Consider the following 19,525-nt stretch of genomic DNA (forward strand, 5'->3'; position numbering starts at 1 on the left):
TAATTAAAAATTTAATAATCCTTTATAAATCTATTGTTTTGTTTGGCCTTAGATCACCTTTTCGCTTTTTTCAAACGATAATACAATTTTTTAAATAGAAAGTTAAAATATCGGACGAAAATTTGATTTCGATTAGTGAAAAATATGGCGAAAATTCATATTGAAATTAGTATTTCTGTTTTTAGAATAAAATTTTAATGCTAATTAAATGCAGTTCCAGATTCCATTTTTTTGACCTGTTTTGATTTATTTTTAATTTAGAAGACTTCTTAATTAATCATTTTTAATCTTAATGTTAATCTTAATGTTTTAATAATATTAAATGATTTGTTAATGAAAAAAACTATAAAATTAGGACTTATTATTATTTACTTTTTTTAATTTTTTGTTATAATAAATAATGGAAGTTGTTGATGACAGTGGCATAGATTGTGAAGCAGGCGACCTACCCAAATCAGCCTTATCTTTAATGAAGGACGGCCAAAAAAAGATACTAAAGAATAGTGACAATTCAATAAAAAATGAAGACATCCACATTGTTGGAAGTATTAAAAATAATAGTGAACAAACTGGAAATCAGAATAAAAATGAAAACTTTATTAAAGATTCAGTGAATAAAATTAGTGTTGTGGATGATAAAAATGCTAGTACAACCATCATCACAAATTTCTTTTTCAACTAACTTACTTTTTAATTTAATTAATTACTTATTCATATATATTGTATTATATGATGATGGAAATATATATGTATTTCTAATTGTATATAGTATATATCTATACCTCTGTGTGTATATATAATTGTACCTGTGTGTGTGTGTGTGTGTGTGTGTGTGTGTGTGTGTGTGTGTGTGTGTGTATTATGTATTTCTATGTGTCTTTATGTGTTTTATTTTAATCTTTTATTATTGAAATTAACTTTTAGGATTTTTCAGACGAAGAGGTAGAGATTGATAATGTGAATGTCAACAGGAGTATTAACCAAAGGCCACTGCATAAAAAATTAGGTGAGGAATTTTGTGTTTATTCATTAATTTTTTCATTCATTCATTCATGCATTTGATCATTCATTCAATCATTTAACTGTTCATCCATTCACTTGTTCATCCATTCATCAGTTCATTCTTTCGTTCATTTCATGCATAACTTTTTTACAAATTTTTTTCTTTAAAATTTTGCAGACAACCACCTAGCTAGCTACAAAAAGAATAACAACAGCAACAACAACAACAATAATAACAATAATAACAACAGCAACAACAATCAGACTCTAAGACATCATGTTATATCTAGAAATAGGTAATGATGATTATGATGATGACGATAAAGATGATGATGATGATCAAGATTATGATGGCCAACATTATAACCTTATATTTTTTATATAGGTGATGATGTCAACTGTATTATTAACATATACACACATATATATATATACATATATTATATTTATTTATATATATATATAATATTTATGATACTTTGAATTTGGCACATTCCTAGACTTCTGGTACCCAGTAAAGCAGACGTGTCATCGGAAACAGACATTCAACCTCTTGTTGTTATTGACATTGACGACAGGTCAGTTTGATAGTAATGGTTTTTTTTCTTACATTTTTTTGTATTGATGTTGTATCAAACACGCACACACACACATATATATATACACACAAACACACAGCGAAGACGAGTTTGCTATTCCGAAACTTTCAAAAAAGGCCCACAGCGAAATGATGCAGCAGCTGTCGAAGGACGGATATAACCTTGACCTAGACCCCGACGAAGACGACCTTGACCTCATTCCTCCGCGACCTCTCAACGAACGGTGCATATGCTGCAATAGGCAGATCAACTGCACCATCATGTGATGGATTGACGGATGGATGAATGATTGAATGGATGGATGAATGATTGGATAGATGAATGATTGGATGGATGAATGATTGGATGGTTGGATGGATGAATGTTTGGATGGATGGATAGTTAGAAAAACGAATAGATAGATGGATGAATGGACAAAAAGTGCTGAATGAATCAACAAATGAATATTTATGTCTATAGAAGGATAGATAGACAAAATAAATAAATAAATTAATTAATTGAATGAATAAATGAAGGAATAAATGAATGAATGAATGAATGATTGAATGATCACAACAAAAACACTGATAATAACAATATTCTAAATAATAATAATAATGATGATGACGATGACGATGATGACGACGATGATGATAATGACGACATTGATATTTTCTTTCTTGATTAGGGAAAATTATTTTTCTTCCGTTTTGTTGGCTCTTAAAATAGGAATGTGTTTGCGTGCGTGCGTGTGTATGTTTGTATGTATGTATTTATGTATGCATGCATGTATGTATGTATGTATATATAAGTCTCTTTTGGGTTCAGACTGTCGTATATACAGTTATAATGCGGTGATATTTCATAACAAATATATAAGTCTACATATAATAAATATAAAATTATACATATATATAACGAGGGAAATATTGAATTCAAGTATCCAAGTCTTATTTTACAACCGTAATATAAGCAATTTGAGATTGGCAGAGGCCTTTATTAATAGAGAATAGAAACCCTGTAATAGACATCCAACAACAGGTTGTAACCATCCTACCGACCAAGAAATTAAATTACTCACACAATGAAATAGTGGAGTTAAAAAATAAAAATACTATAAATACCAGATGAACTACATGTAACAATATCAAAAACTCTATTACACTGATGATGGTAAAGGCTACCAAAAAAGCTTTTTTTTATGTAAATGTATATATGAAAAATGCAGTCTAAAATAATTAGAGATTTTATTAATAATTTGAATAAATTAAATAATATTGATAAAATAATTGTTGGAAAAATTGAAAAACTTACTTACAAACTCAACAATGCGGAGAATGCGGTGATATTTCTTAATAACTGTATATACGAGTCTAAACCCAAATATATATATATATGTATATATATATATACGTTTATTATGTATATATATATATATACCAAAGGATATAATGTTATTGTTGTTTCTATATAGTTAAGTCAGATTTGTAAAATATTGCATGAATTACACGCACACACACACGTACATACACACACACGTACATACACACACACGTACATACATACATACACACACGCTACATACATACACATACATATTTACAAATGTTATAATGTAGTTAACTGAAGTGCTTCATTTTGATTATATATCCTTTCTTCATTGTTCTTTATCATTATGTCTGCTTAAAAACATGACTTTATCTTCGTGTTATTGACACACACACACACACACACACACAGACAAACACACACGCACATATAATCTTTACAATATTCTATGAATTCTACCGAATGTTTGGCTTTAATATGTTTGTAGTTCGTTTTTTCGATTCGTTAATATGTTTGTAGTTCGTTTTTTTCAATTTTTCTCACAGTGAGAAAAATCGAACTACAAACATATTAACGTGACATAATTATTAACATAATATGTTTGTAGTTCGTTTTTTTCAATTTTTCTCACTAAGAAAAATCGAACTACAAACATATTAACGCCAAACACTCGGTAGAATTTATAGAATATTGTAAAAATTATGGTCTATTACCAACCTATACATATAATCATATACACAGATACACACATTTATATAATAGTATACACACATACATGCACACATAAGCAAACGTACAGTTATACGCTCTCAAATCTGTTTTTTGTGGATGTACACAAATTAGATGAATGAATGTGTCCACGTATATTTATCAATTGTTACATATTCGATTCATTTATCTTGAAAAGTATTAAACTCGTCCAGCTATTACTGTTAATAATAATAAATATTATTATTATTTTTTAATATTAGTGTTATTATTATATGGTGCTTTTATTATTACTACTATTAATATTAACATAATTTTATGTAATTTTTTCCACGCAGTGTGTATGTGTTTGCTGCTGATGAAACCAGTGCAAATGACCTTTTAACCTGTTTAATTATCATTATTATTTACGATGACCTTTAACCCGTTGAATTATTATTACTACTATTATTTACCAATGGTCTGTTCATTTGTCTCTATGTTCAGTTAGATTTTTATGAATTTATCTATTTCATTTCAAAGGTTTCGGTGTACACATTGTTGCAATTAATAAATATTTTTATTTATTTTAAATTTAACTTTATTTCTCAAAAATAACTTACATAAAGATATGATACAACGTAGGAATTGAAGTATAGCAAAAGACCTCTTACGATGAGATTGTAATAATTTGGGGGTATAGAATTTCATGGGCCTCACATCTGAATGAAAGAAGTGATTGAAGGTAAATGAATAAACTAGAAACTACTAAACAAAGAAGACTCAGCATAAAAATATATTGTATTATTTTATATCATTATATACAATATATATATATATATATATATATATATATATATATACATAGACACACACACATAAGCACAAGTAATATTGCAATAGGACAAAGTGAATGAGTTGATCAATTTCATCACTTTTTTCATCCTATCATTTTCTAAACATTATCTTCATTCATTATCCTTATCAGATACCACCACAACCTCATCAGTCATCATAAAAATAAGAGTTGCCATCGTCATCATTCATTCATTCATCATCATTATCATCATCGTTCTTTATAAAGGAAGAGGAAGTGATGAAACAGCATCAACACATTCCTGATATAGCTCTTTATAATCGCCATGCTGTTTAATAAGCATAGCACACGTCTGTCGTTTCGAGCCACTGGCCTCTCCTAATGCCTAATTTTGAAATATAGGAAAGAAATTAATTATTATTATTAATCTATAGTAAACAAGTTGGAAAATAAAATAATTTGAAGCAGTTTAAAGAATTTTTTTTATTTTTGAAATTTATACCGACTTCTTTTGATGGTACATAGCAGTATGGAAGTTGAAACTCTTCACAGACGATGGGTAAATGAGCGATCACGTCAATGGGGTGTGTGTCCCCGGCTAAGATTATCAGTCTAAAAAGTTAATGTTAATCTACCTTTAATAATTTTTTCAACAAATAAAATATTGCAAATAAAAGTCATGTCTGTACCAGAAATTAACAATAACTTGGTTAAACATATTAATAAGGTAAAAATATAGGTACCCTTTTTCTCCTTTTCTTAAACATTTCTGGACGTCTTTAATACCTTTCCTTAAATGTTTGGCCTTTTGGGCTAAAAAAGTAAAATTTCTCAAACTTTAAAGTTATAAATTCGGAATAAAATCATAAATAAAATCAAACATAATTAAATTAATTTACTATTAACTAATGAAATAAAATAATAATAATATTTTATTTGATTTATAAATAAATTTAATTTAAATAGAATAGAATAACAATAGGAATAGTGAATAGATAATAAATTAATCAATCATTTTGATCATACATTTATTTATATATTTATAACAAAATATAAATAAATTATATATATACAGAAGTTATATCTAACACATCTACCTCTGACAATGAATAAATTGAAACAATTTTGTATTAACCTTTTTTAATAACTTTATAAATTTTTTTCGTCAACTTTCTCGAGGCCAACGGATTTGCGATGATCTGACACCGGTTCACTAATTCATCCCAATCGACCTTACCGCCATTATCGACCATCGATTCATTCGCATCAGTTTCGCCCATTTTAAAAATGAAAATTACAAATTTTATTAATAAATTGAAAAAATTAAAACAGAAAATTAGAAATCAGCGAGTTACGAAAACGATAATAAAACAAACACACGACAATTGTTTGCCATAGATAAGTAAACTTAAATCGTAATGTTTATAGATATATATAATATTATATGAATGTTATATGAAAATAGGATCTATCAAAGTTTATATTTTAACAATTAAAATGTTTTAAAATAATAAAAACTGTATTTTATTTACTAAAACAATATTAAACTTAATATAGTGGACTATCTGGTAAAATAATCACTTTTAATCTTTTAATTATAAACTTTATCTTTTAGTTATACCATATATAAAAGTGCACTGTTCAAATTTGTTTTGCCTGGTTCGGTTGCTAATTGTGGCAAATCTAAAAATGGAATTTAAAAAATCGGCAGGTCAGACGATAAGACAAATAAAATCAGTTAGCTAAGTTTTATTTTTTCAAATTGTTTTTTTTTAATTCCATTTTTGGATAGGGTGATTATAATGTGGTAATGTTAGCTCTGGCACATGGTGCTGTCTCACATCAGATGTTTCTTTAATTAATTTAATTTAATTAAATAAATTTTTTTTCCAGTTTTTTTTATATAATTTTTATTTCGTTTATCAATTTTTTTTAGGATAAATTCACTTTAACTAAAACTATTACTAACTCTAACTATTCTTATTTTCACTAACCTTACATTTACATATACCTAATAATTCATTTTTATTTTTGAAAATCTTCCTCATTTATTTACTTTCATAAATAAACGTGAATTTAATGGCTTTTATTCACAATAATTGAAAAAATGAATTAATTCACAACAAATTGTCTTTTTATTTTCTAAAATAAAATTAATTTTGTAATGATTATTAAATAAAATAAAACATACTCTATCTATATCTATATATTAACTGTGTATGTATTTTGTTGTGTGTGTGTGTGTGTATGTCTGTATTTGTATGTGTATGTGAAGTTTTATTTTATTTTATTCTTAAAACAGAAAAATCAAAATGAAAAGCTTAGATCAACATCATCAAAGCTGGCCACAATGACGAAATATAATTCTTCAACTGACAGTGATGATGATGATGATATTAATAAGAATAATAATAAAAATAATAATAAGTGTAGTATTAAAGATGATAGTATTAATATTTGTTGTAGTAGTAGTAGTAGTGGTAGTTGTGTTGATGATGATGATTATGGCAAAAGATTTTTATCCACCACACCGAAAGGTGGTAATGATGATAGTAGTAGCAGTGATGATGATGATTTCAATAGTAAAAAATCATTATCAACAACAACAGCAAAAACATCAACAACAATTTCTGCATTAACACAACCAACAGCAAAATTAAAAGATGTTGTTGGTGATGGTAGTAGTAGCAGTAGTGATGATGATGAGGAGGATGATGATGATGAAGAAGATTATTGTAATAGTAAAAACCCATTAGCAACAACATCAACAAAAGCATCAACAAAAGCATCAACAAAATCAAAAAGTGATGATGATAGTAGTAGCAGTGATGATGATGATGATGATGATGATGATGACTGTGTTAGTAAAAAGTTATTAGCAACCACATCAGCACAACCGACAAGCACAACAGAAACACTGAGAAAGTTAAAAGAGGGTGGTGATGATGATGATGATGATGATAGTAGTAGCAGTAGCAGTGATGATAATGATGCTTATTGCAATAGTAAAAAGTTTTTAACAGCGTCAACAAAAATGTCAACAAAAATGCCAACATTAACACATCCAACAACAACAACAATGAATGATGCTGATAGTAGTAGCAGTGATGATGATGATGATGATTGCCAAAGTCAAAAAACATTTGCAGTAACGTCAACAATAACATCAACATCAGTATCAACTAAACCATCAACATCAACACAACCAAAAACCACAACAACAACCACAACAACAACAACGAATGATGATGATAGTAGTAGCAGTGATGATGATGATGATGATGATGATGATGACAGTAGAAGGCGGCCAGACAACGCTGGACTTGAAACGTCCAGTGGGGACGAGGATAGCAGTGATGGTGATGATGGCCATGTTGGGGGTATAAGAAGAAAATTTCCCTTTACATTTTTATCATCATCATCATTATCATCAACAACAAAAACAACAACGTCTTCGACATCACTATCAAGGATAACAACAACATCAACAACGGTAATGCCATCACTATCAGCACCGAAATCTACATCAACAAAATCTTTGTCAACGTTGAAAACAATTCCTACAGCATCAATTGCAACATTAAAAAAAACCTCAACAACAACTACATTAACAACAACAACTACATCAACAGCAGCAACAACAACTCCACAGTCGACAGTAAAAATAACATCAACAATTTCAAAGCCAACGACTACATCAACAACAACACAATCGAAAACATCAACTACATCACTATCAACACTAAAAACAACATCAGTAGCAACAACTACATTAACAACAACAACAACACCAACACAAATTCAATGTAACAAATCAGAGACAGCATCATCATCATCATCAGATAATAAAGCTAAAACAAAAACTATATCTGCTAGAAATAAACCAAAACCTACAAAGACAACAACAACAACAACACCATCAGCAACAACATTGATGATTTCAACAACAACAGCAACAACAATGATGATGACGTCAACAGCTGCAGCAGTAACAACAACAACATTAAAAACAACAACACCAACATCTGTTGAGCAAAGCATATTATTGACAACAACATCATCAAATGAGAAAGCTAAGCCTAAGACTAGATCTACCAGAAATAAACCACAAATAGCAACAACAACAACAGCAATTAGTATGACGTCAACAACAACAACAAAAACTACAACAACAACAATGGTGATGATGACGTCAGCAACAACAAAAGCTACAACAACAACACCTATTCAAGAAAACAAACCAAGGGCATCAATGTCAACATCAGCAGCACCATCACCACCAACAACAACAACAGTGATGACATCAACAACTGCATTAACAACAACACCAACACACAACAAATCATTGATAGCAGAATCATCAGATAAGAAAACAAAAACGAAACCTAGAACTACTAAAAATAAACCACAGACAACAACAACGACAATGACATCAACAACAATGACGATGACATCAACATCAACAACAACAGCGACATCGACACTTATTCAACAAAACAAATCAAGGACAACAACAATAGCAACAACTATGATGATGACATCACCACCAACAACAACATCAGCATCACCACCACAAACAACAACAAAGATGGTTACATCAACGACTACAGCACCAACGACAACAACAACTACATTAACAACAACGCCATCAACCATTCAGCAAAACAAATCATTGACAACAACATCAACAAATAAGAAAGCTAAAACGAAAACTAGTTTTAAAAATAAACCACAGACAACAACAACAACGACGACGACATCAACACCTATTCAACAAAACAATTCCAAGACAACAACAACTACAACAATGATGATGATGACATCATCATCAACAACAACAGCAGCAACAATAACAGCAACAGCATCAACAACAACAACGGCTGCATTCACAATAACAACAACAACAACAGCACTACCAATAACAACATCAACTGCACCACCACCAACAACAACCACACCAGCCACACCAACCACAACAACCGCACCAGCCACAACAACCACACTAGTTACGACAGCTGCGTCGATAACATCAACCACTAAAACATTAACAACATCTTTCATTAATCTAAACAAGCCAAATACTTTGTTTCTCATCTCAACAAGAATGGCGCCAAAAACGTCAGCTGTTGTTGACGCTACTGCTGCTACGACAGCTACTACTACTACTACCTCTGCTATGACAGCTACTACTTCTGCTGCTACTACTACCGCTGCTACAGCGGCTATTACTGCAGACACAACATCATTACTTTCAAAAACAAATGTTACTGCTGCTGCTACTACAGCTGCTGCTGCTACAACAGCTGCTACTGCTACGACAGCCGCTGCTGCTACTGCTGTTACAACAGCTGCTGCAACAAAAGCTGGAGCTGCCGCGACTACAAAAGCGTCTGCTGTTACCACTACTAAAACAAATAGCTATTTGATAGCAAGCATTTTAAAACCATTCCTGAAAAGAAGTATTGTTGAATATTCATCATCATCATCATCAGATGATGATGATGACGATGATGGCAAACGCGCAACAACAATTAGGAAAACCACAACAACAACATCGACAACAACATCATCATCAACAACAACAACGTCGACAACAACAATCATAAAAACAATATCAACAGCAGCAAATGATAGTATCTCGTTGAGATCATCACAAAAGCCAACAAGGAAGAGAAGGAGATTATCGTCAGATGGAAGACAGGAGCCTAAGAAATATGCTGAAGAGAGTAGAATCCTTTCTCTGACCGGTGATAACAATCTCAGGAACAGAAGCAACAACATCGTCAACTGCATCAACAACATCATCAAAGATATCAAAAGCAACAAAGACAACAAAAACCACAATGACAACAAAAACAACAAAGACATCAAAAGCCACAAAGACATCAAAAGCAACAAAGACAACAAAAGCAATAAAGACAACAAAAGCAACAAAGACAACAAAAGCAACAAAGACAACAGAAGTAACAAAGACATCAAAAGCAACAAAGACAATAAAAGCAACAAAGACAACAAAAGCAACAAAGACAACAGTGCACAATCTAATGGATTGCCAAAAAAGAATGTTGCACCTTCAATTGTAAATAATTCTATATCGTCATCATCATCATCATCCGACGATGATGATGATGGGGATAATGGTCGCGAAAATTTTTTTGCCAAGAAACTTCTGAAGAATGTTAACAACAATAGAGCAATTAACCAAAGAATTTCGAAAACCGTTAATATAAATAGTTATATACCATCATCATCATCATCTGACGACGACGACGATGATGCTGATGATGATGGTGGTAGTGATGATGATGACGGTGGTAATGATGATGGTGATGATGATGGTGAAGATGGCGATAGCGATGGTAATAACAACAATAGAATCGTTGACCAAAGAATATGGAAAACCATCGATGAAAATGAACAACTAGATTTAAGTTCTTTGCGTAGATATAGCAGGAACGGGGAATCGTCATTCTCCTTCTCCGATTTAGAAAGCACAAAAAATAGTTTTAGCCCTAACATTAATTATAATGATGATAATAATAATAATAATAATAATAACCATAATTGTCATTGTAATAAAAATGACAATGATAATAGTCATAATAGTAGTCTTAATAATAATATTAATGATAATATTAGTTTTATCAACTTGTCCGCCAGTTCTGATCGAACGAAATTAAAAAACATTCAAAAAAGTATTAGCCAAAATAATAAGAATAAAAATAATGCTAGTAATAGTAACAATAATAATAATAACAATAATAATAATAGTAATAATGGTCACAATAACAATAATACTAATAGTATAAATTTGTCTGTCTGCTCTAATCAAACGAATCTAGGATTAAAAAGAGGAATATCGAACGTAGATAAGAGTTCTATCAGCTCTGACGATGGCGGAACGGCAGCTGATGTTGGTACTCTCTGGAATGGACAAAGAACTAAAAAGATGAAATTATCCACCTCACTGAAAACTTTAATGGTGAAATTAGTGGATATAGCTGCTACTACTACTACGTCTACTGTTGCTATTACTGCTACTACTACTGCTGCTGCTGCTACTACTACTGTGACTACTATTGCTGCTGTTTCTGCTACTTCTTCTTCTACTGCTACTTTTACTACAGCTACTACCACGGCTTCTACTACCTTTGCTACTGCTACTACTACTGGTGCTGCTATCATTACTTTTACTACTCCGACTTCTATTGCTGCTACTACTGCTACTACTACTAACACTGCTGCTACTACTTCTACCTCTATTGCTGTTACTACTACTGCTGCCACTACCACTAATGCTATCACTATCAGTGACGATGACGACGATGGTGATGACGATGATGACGACGACGACGATTGTATTGTTTTTAGCACACAACGGCCATTTAGCGGTAATAGTAAGGAGAAAAAAAGTCATTGTAGAGTTATCAGAATCACCCGAAATTCGTTGGATGCGGTTGTGGTCAAGCCAGGTCAGATCGCCGTGAACCAACAACCGACGATTAGTGCCGTCAATAATAATAATAATAATAATAATAATAATGGTGGTGGTGATAATGATTATAATAATAATTATAGTAGCAACAATAATAGTCATAGTAATAAAAGTAACGAAATCACCACTGCATCTTTTACTAATGTAAGTAATACTACTACTACTGATACTACAGCTACTACTTCTACTACTGATGCAGCAACTGCTGCTGCTGCTGCTTTTACTACTACTAATAATAATAGTGGTGATAGTAGTGTGGATAGTGGTTTTTGGGGTAGATGTTTCTCAACGTCGACACCAATTCATTACTCCTCCGTGGCTACTGGTGATGGAAAAAACGAAAAGGTATGATGATGATTGTTATTATTATTGTTATTATTATTATTATTATTATTCGACCTCTTGAAATACCTCAACACGATTTTTCTCTCAACTCAAACAGGCCAGGCAGAAAAACGTCAGGTCTTTGAGGCTGAAGAGCAGACGGAAATCTCTCCAAAAATAATGAGTTGCAACCAAAAGATTATAAAGAATAGTGTCTAGGATTAAAAAGAGGAATAGCGAACGTAGATAAGAGTTCTATCAGCTCTGACGATGGCGGAACGGCAGCTGATGTTGGTACTCTCTGAAATGGACAAAGAACTAAAAAGATGAAATTATCCACCTCACTGAAAACTTTAATGGTGAAATTAGTGGATATAGCTGCTACTACTACTACGTCTACTGCTGCTGCTGCTGCCGTTACTACTTCTACTACTATTACTGTTAATAATGGCTTACTACAACATTGTTAAATTTTTGGACGGAATTTGGTATTAATTCTTTAGATATATAATAATATCTATTGAACATACTAAAAATTGATTAATGTTTGCTTGTATGTTGTGTTTATATGAATTTGTTTGCGTGTGTGTGTTGGTTTGTTTGTGTGTATGTGTTTTGGTGCGTGTTAAGAATTGAACTATAGTGTGTGCGTGTTAAGAATTGAACCATAGCGAAGAATTTTTCATCTTCCTGGTTCCTTGTTTTTTTAACTTGATTTGAATAAATATGTGCCTATGATTGTTCATTTGTTTATTTATATTTCACTTATTTGTATATTTTATTCAACCTAGGCTTTAAAGAAGGATTATTAATTTTAAAAGTTAATGATTAATAGAAGAATAGATGAGTGGGTGAGTGATTGAGTGAATGAATGAGTGGGTAAGCGAGTGAATGAGTGAACGAGTGACCGAAGAAAGTTATTAAGAACAAAGGAAGATATGCACATTTTAATTTTACAAAGTACTTCAATTTATTTTCAATCATATTTCGAAACCTAACAATGGCAAAAATGATGATTCAAACTGAAAATGAAAAGAATCAAAAGAAAAGAATCTTTTTTTTTCATAAAATCATAAAAAACTTTTATAATTATTATTATTGTTAATATTATTAATATTATTTTAATTAATATTTTTAATACTCAAACGCCGCGAGACAAGCTGAAATTTAAAACACGTAAAAAAATCTGCAAGTAAATTGTTTAAAATCAGGTAAAAACTGTTATCAATTATTCATTCATTCATTCTATCAATCATTCCGTTCATTTTATTAATGAATCTATAATTCATTTCATTCATTCATTTGACAATTCAATCATATTATCAATCAGTATATCAATCAATCCATCAATCAATCATTCATTCATGTTACGCGTTGAATTGGTGCACGTTTAATTATGTACAGTGCATTTATACATCATTAAATGAACAATCTATCCTCTTGTCAGTTTACCAAAACAATCATTCATGTGTGTGCTCGTGTGCAATGGCAATGAGATTAAATTGAAGATAAAGATGATGGTGTCGGTGCAGTTCGTTCATTTAGCAACCACTTCAAATTTGATCAAAAAAAAATCTAGATACGGCATAGAACCAAGTCAAAACGATATCAATCTATCATTCATTCATTCATTCATCATTCATTCATTCAATCCGTCAATCAACCAACCGACCAAGCATCGCAAACTCAAATAAGATGAAAAAAAAAACGAAAAAAATTCGAACAATCTGATTGGCTGACGCCAATCACCCATAACTCCGCTTTTGATAAATTCTGATTGGTCGAGCCCAGAGGTTAATGAGGTCGTCGGGGTGAATGGGGACGTAGCCGAGGTAGCCGACGACAAGGTCAGACTCGTGTGGGTCGTTGAACCAGATGTCGATACTGTTGTAAGGCACCTGCAGATTTGGGCGTAACAACAACAATAATAATAATAACAAATAATAATAATAATAAATAATAATAATAAATAATAATAATAATAAATAATGATGATAATGTTATTATTTTTATTATTATTATTATTAACATTGTCGCAAACTCACAATTAAGGATGACGGGAAATATAGGACGGCATCTGATAGAACGGCTGACCAGGCTTGCCTGCATCAACATTCATCATCATCATTACTATTTAATATTTATTATTATTATTTATTATTATTTATTATTTATTATTCATTGTTATTATTATTATCACCTGTACCTGTATAATGAGTAACAGTAGGTAGCGAGAATGAAGGCAGAGGATAGAAATTTCTGAAATCGGGAAAGACGTCATCATCATCATCATCATCAATCTAATCATCATCATCATCATCATTATCATCATCATCATCATCACGACCATCATTATCAGAACCATCATCAGTCTAGCCATCATCATCATCACTAACGTTATATCCTTCAAAGCAGACGGACAGACTGGCGGAAATTGTTGGAAAACTGAACAAAAATCTGACGCACTTTTTAATTAGGTCAGAGTTCAAGGTCAAGGCTTTCCATAACAAATCTGTGTGTGTGTGTGTTTATGTGTGTGTGTAAATGTATGAATGTGTGTGTGAATGTATATGTGCTATATGTACATCTGTGCAGGAGCGTACTTGTTTGCACGCAAAAATGTGTATGTATGTGTGTGTATGTATGTGTGTGTATGCGTGTGTATATATGTGTATATAAGCGTGTGTGTATGTCTGCATGTATGTGTGTGTGTATGTGTGTGTGTGTAATACAATGTCAGTTGGTTAAGATACAACCATTAATAAATCTATGCGTCCAAAAATACTGCTTAATCGTCGTCATCAGCTGCAGCAGAAGGAAGCAAGCAGCAGCTGCTGTGACAACATCGTCATCATAATCATCACCTTCATTAACATCATCATCACCGTCGTCATCGTAAACGACTGGACATCATCATGATCATAGTCATATAATCCTCATGATCATACAAACTTTTAACTGCACTCAAATTCAAGAGCTGATACCAATAAAACATAGTAAAATAATAGTAATAATAATAATAATAATAATAATAATAAATATTAATACTTAAATCACTTTAAAAATAGTTACAAAAGAATGAAACATACATTTAATGATGCTATAATCTGTAACCTTTCGACCACCATTATCAACATTATTATTATGATTGTTATAATTATAATAATTATGATTGTTGTTGTTGTTATTGAGATTTGCCTCCCTATCATCATCATCGCCACCATAATCATCTTCAAAGATATGGCTATCATCATCCTCATCGTCGTCGTCGTTATCATCATCATCATCATCATTGCTTATTACTTCAAAATTGAAAGAAGCATTGTTACAAAGTTCAACATTATCTAGGACACTTTCATCATCATCAGCACCTCCAAAAACTTCATCATCATCATCATAATCGTCATCGTCGTTATTATCATCATCGCCATCGTTGTGGTGGTTTTTGATCGGCAGTTTATTGAATAAATCATCGTCACTTTTGTTTGTGTTGATGTTGCTAATACTATTATTATTATTATTAATATTATTATTGTCGTTGTTGTTATCTCTTTGGCCTTTTGCATCTGCAAAGTCTTTATTTATGGACTGAAAATTTGAAGCACCATTATCATTATTTTTATTATTATTATTGTTGTTATTATCGTTGTTATTATGATTGTTGTTGTTGTCATTATTATGACTATTAATAATACCATAATTGGTGTTGATACTGATACTATTGCTAATGCCATCATTATCATTAATATTGTTATTATTATTGTTGTTGTTGTTATTGTTGTTGTTATTTACAGAGGTGACGGAAGTGATCCAACGAAATGGATGAATTCTGTTGGTCAGATTGGCGGCCATGATAGAATAGAGGTGACAGCCTCGAGTACAGGCATACTGATATATCTATGGGGTATCAAAAATAGAAATAGTAATGTCTATAGAACACCATCACCATCATCAACAACAGCAACAACAACAACAACAACATCATCATCACCTGAGTTATGTTGACATGGAAATTAAATAAACCCTTTTCTTGGTGATAATCGAGCCATCTGCAAGCCAAATCATCCACATTGAATACTGAATAAAGGAATGGATAAATAAATGAAGAATTGATTAAATGAATTAATTAATGAATGAATGGATATACAAGTATAATAATATTATTACTAATAAGAAATGTAGGTCAAATGCTAACTAAAATAAAATATTTATTCATAGGAGATGATGAATAAGAGCACCCACCTCTTTTTTCAAATTGAGCAAAAATAGGAACGATGAAAGATTTGGCAATGAGAAACCACAGCTCAGCCCCACTGAACATCAACTCAGTTAGGCGACTTTTATACTTTTGTTGATCATAAAAATCTTCAAAGAGTTTCAGTGAAGAGGCCACAGATGGTATGGCTTTTAGTTTAGTGAAAAAGGCATTTCCCATTCTTACTTAATTATTTTTACACACCACTAATAATCCTTCCTAACTAACTTAACTGACAACTAACAATAAACTTGTTGGGTAGATTATGATATTGTAAGTGAGCTGAGTGTTTTTATCTGGGAGTAAGTAAAGCATTTTCATTCTTAATATTTCCAATTTTAGTAAATTAATTAGTGTTATTTTTTAATTAGGAGACAAACTGTGTGGTTTCAATTTCATCATAAAATTTCTAAATTTCTTTTGAAATAAAATAAAATAAACATGTCATTTAGGAATAGCTTGATAATTGAATAAAAAAACTTAAGTGAAATAAAAAAAACTAACAATATCTCTGAAATAAAATGCTGATTGGACGAATTAATCCAAATCGAAACAAGTAAACAAACATTTGGCCGAAAACTAGATTTTATAAGCAACATGTTTAAAAGTAAATCGAGGTAAACTTTTTAGCAAAATTTATTAAACATTTTTACAGCTTGTAACCCAAATTATAAGTATATGCGTTTGTATTATTTTTTTAATTGTTAAATAATTATTTAAATTTTTTAATTAAAAAGTAATGAAAAAAATGTTGAATGTTAAAATTATGAAGTGCTAGATTGGAGTTCATTTTTCAACTGTTAAATGGTGTATTGCGCAATCTTCGCCTATATATATTTGTTAGCCTAAGTTCTCAGTTTGTGAAAAACTCAAATAAAGTTTTGATTAATAGTCGCTAAATAGTCTTTTTTTCATATAAATTTTAATTTTCGTGTCTTTGCAGCCCCTAAATTATGTTTCTACCTAACGCAACAACTTCTAGTGCAGAGGACAAGAAGAGTAGATTGAGAAATCATGTAAACCAAAATGTCGTCTGCCGGTTTTTCCTGCAAGGATGTTGTAGGTACGGCGACGACTGCAAGTTTTTGCACGTCAGACAATCTTCTTCCGAAACAGAGGTTCAGATTGAAAAGATGAAACATGTAAATGTCAAAAAATCTTCTACATCACCTTCCCCTAAAAATGAAACAATTGAAATAAAACCGGAAAAAATAGAAGATTCAACAAAGCAAGATAATCCTCAACCAGACACCAAAGAAACGAAAATGATGCTGACAAAGGAAGAGAAAAAATTAGTCCCCTGTAAATATTTTGTTCATGGGTTTTGTGCCAGGGGTAGACACTGTCGATATCTTCATGACAAATCTCTTAAAAAATCACTAATTCCTAACAGATTCAAACCAAAGATTAAAAAACAAAAAGATAATGAAACTACTAAGGATGAAACTAAAGAAGAGAATTTAAAAACTGAAGAGAAAAATGGACAAATTCAGCATTCTGACCCAAATACAATTAAGTTAATAAACAAGGTCATTGTCCAAAGACCACAAATAAACATTAAAGACGATAAAGACTTAAGACAACTAGAGATTAAAATGTTTCTAAAAAAGTTTCCAGAATCCAGAAAAATAAATGACGAAGTTGATGATGATGAAAAAGATAATAAAGAAACTAATGATGTTAAAACTGAAGTTGAAGCGGATCATAAGAATGATGAGAGTAGTGACAGCCAGTCAAAAACCACCAAAAGTGATTTTTATAAGTTCACTTTTACTCCATCTGATCCAGATTGGGTTAATATCATTAATTTGATTCAATATTTTTCATTTTTTAGTTGGGTATTTATCATTAGTTAGATGTTGCTAAATCAGTTTTGTATTTAAAATCAACAAAAGGCTTTCACCGTTAAGGACATCGAGATGATGATCGAATTTCCAGCTGACTATCCGCAAAGGGTAATTTTTAGTGAAATTAGAATTAATAATAATTATTATTATAACTATTGTAATTATAATTATGTTAATTTATCTTTTCAGACATTTTATATCACAGTAACTGGGAATTGTACAGTTCCGGACCCTGTTGAAAAGTGAGCTTTTTTCTTCAGCAAATCAACATAATAAGCTAATTAACATAATATATTCACAAATTAAATAAACTTTAATTTATTTGTTTATAAACAAAACTCGTCATTCAACCAATCATGAAATAAAATAACCAAATAGGACTCTAACAAAACTGATTAATGAACAAATAGCAACAACCCATCCCCATCACCCTCTGCCTAATTCAACTGACGGCCAGTTAGGAACATCGTCATCATCACCACCAGCAACACTGCCGTCAAATGTCGATCCTCTACAATTAAGGGTCTTTTTGAAATGGCTTGATAAGAATATTGAAGATCTCTTAACAAAAGCACTCGTTATGGTTGGCTTCTTTAGTTTGTTTATTGTTATTTTTATTAACTATTTACATAATGGTTATCATAATTATAATATTTTATTATAATTATCTCCCCAGTACAAACAAGACCTTCAGCTAGCAGCAGCAGGCATCCAGCTCATACCAGCCAATCAACTTCGAGAAACCTACAAAGGGGCAGTCTCATCTCAAAATCAACCGACCAATGAGAGGGCAGCTGTTGACATGAATCATCAAATTTTATATAAGAAAAAAACAGCATCAGCAGGGGACAATGTTGAAAACGTTACTACTAACAAAAATACTACCACTGCTACAACCTCAAACACTACTACAGATACTGCTACAGATACTGCTACAGATGCTGCTACAACCTTAGATGATACAAATGATAGTAATTCAGCGATATCTATCCAATTGCCCATAACTACCCCAAAAGACACTGAAATCCGCCTAAACGATCTCACCCTAACTAACATTGCAACATTAACATGCTCCACAATCAAGGTAACAGTCACCTGTACAAGATGTACCAATCAGAGTGATGCAACCTGTCAATCAAACTCACCAAAGAATATGATTGGCTGTCTGTTCTGCAAGCAGGAGGGGTTATA

At 31.3% G+C, this 19,525-nt stretch overlaps 4 protein-coding genes across 4 annotated transcripts; 2 read left to right on the forward strand and 2 right to left on the reverse strand.

Moving 5' to 3' along the window:
* Nucleotides 1–58: 58 nt before the first annotated feature.
* HELRODRAFT_191622 (hypothetical protein) lies at nt 59–2,857 on the forward strand. The gene is made up of 6 exons (XM_009018896.1): nt 59–643; nt 925–1,006; nt 1,181–1,298; nt 1,503–1,580; nt 1,681–1,824; nt 2,503–2,857. The coding sequence occupies exons 1-6, from the start codon at nt 401–403 to the stop codon at nt 2,591–2,593; spliced, it is 756 nt and encodes a 251-aa protein (XP_009017144.1). The 5' UTR covers nt 59–400; the 3' UTR covers nt 2,594–2,857.
* Nucleotides 2,858–4,672: 1,815 nt separating this feature from the next.
* HELRODRAFT_78950 (hypothetical protein) lies at nt 4,673–5,666 on the reverse strand (the record flags this gene model as incomplete). The annotated part of the gene is made up of 4 exons (XM_009018897.1): nt 4,673–4,798; nt 4,920–5,025; nt 5,157–5,226; nt 5,549–5,666. 4 exons carry the CDS (start codon nt 5,664–5,666, stop codon nt 4,673–4,675), a joined length of 420 nt encoding a protein of 139 aa, XP_009017145.1.
* Nucleotides 5,667–9,517: 3,851 nt separating this feature from the next.
* On the forward strand, nt 9,518–12,977 carry HELRODRAFT_191623 (hypothetical protein; the record flags this gene model as incomplete). Its single annotated transcript, XM_009018898.1, has 3 exons — nt 9,518–9,872; nt 10,035–12,233; nt 12,351–12,977. The coding sequence occupies 3 exons, from the start codon at nt 9,518–9,520 to the stop codon at nt 12,449–12,451; spliced, it is 2,655 nt and encodes an 884-aa protein (XP_009017146.1). The 3' UTR covers nt 12,452–12,977.
* Nucleotides 12,978–13,699: 722 nt separating this feature from the next.
* HELRODRAFT_191624 (hypothetical protein) lies at nt 13,700–17,026 on the reverse strand. The gene is made up of 8 exons (XM_009018899.1): nt 16,992–17,026; nt 16,475–16,783; nt 16,224–16,309; nt 15,712–16,129; nt 14,629–14,744; nt 14,439–14,491; nt 14,278–14,335; nt 13,700–14,130 (listed from the first exon to the last, which is right to left on the reverse strand). The coding sequence occupies exons 2-8, from the start codon at nt 16,665–16,667 to the stop codon at nt 13,978–13,980; spliced, it is 1,077 nt and encodes a 358-aa protein (XP_009017147.1). The 5' UTR covers nt 16,668–16,783; nt 16,992–17,026; the 3' UTR covers nt 13,700–13,977.
* Between the last annotated feature and the right edge of the window lie 2,499 nt (nt 17,027–19,525).

Source organism: Helobdella robusta (assembly GCF_000326865.2).
Source record: "Helobdella robusta unplaced genomic scaffold HELROscaffold_23, whole genome shotgun sequence".
NCBI lineage: Eukaryota > Metazoa > Annelida > Clitellata > Rhynchobdellida > Glossiphoniidae > Helobdella > Helobdella robusta.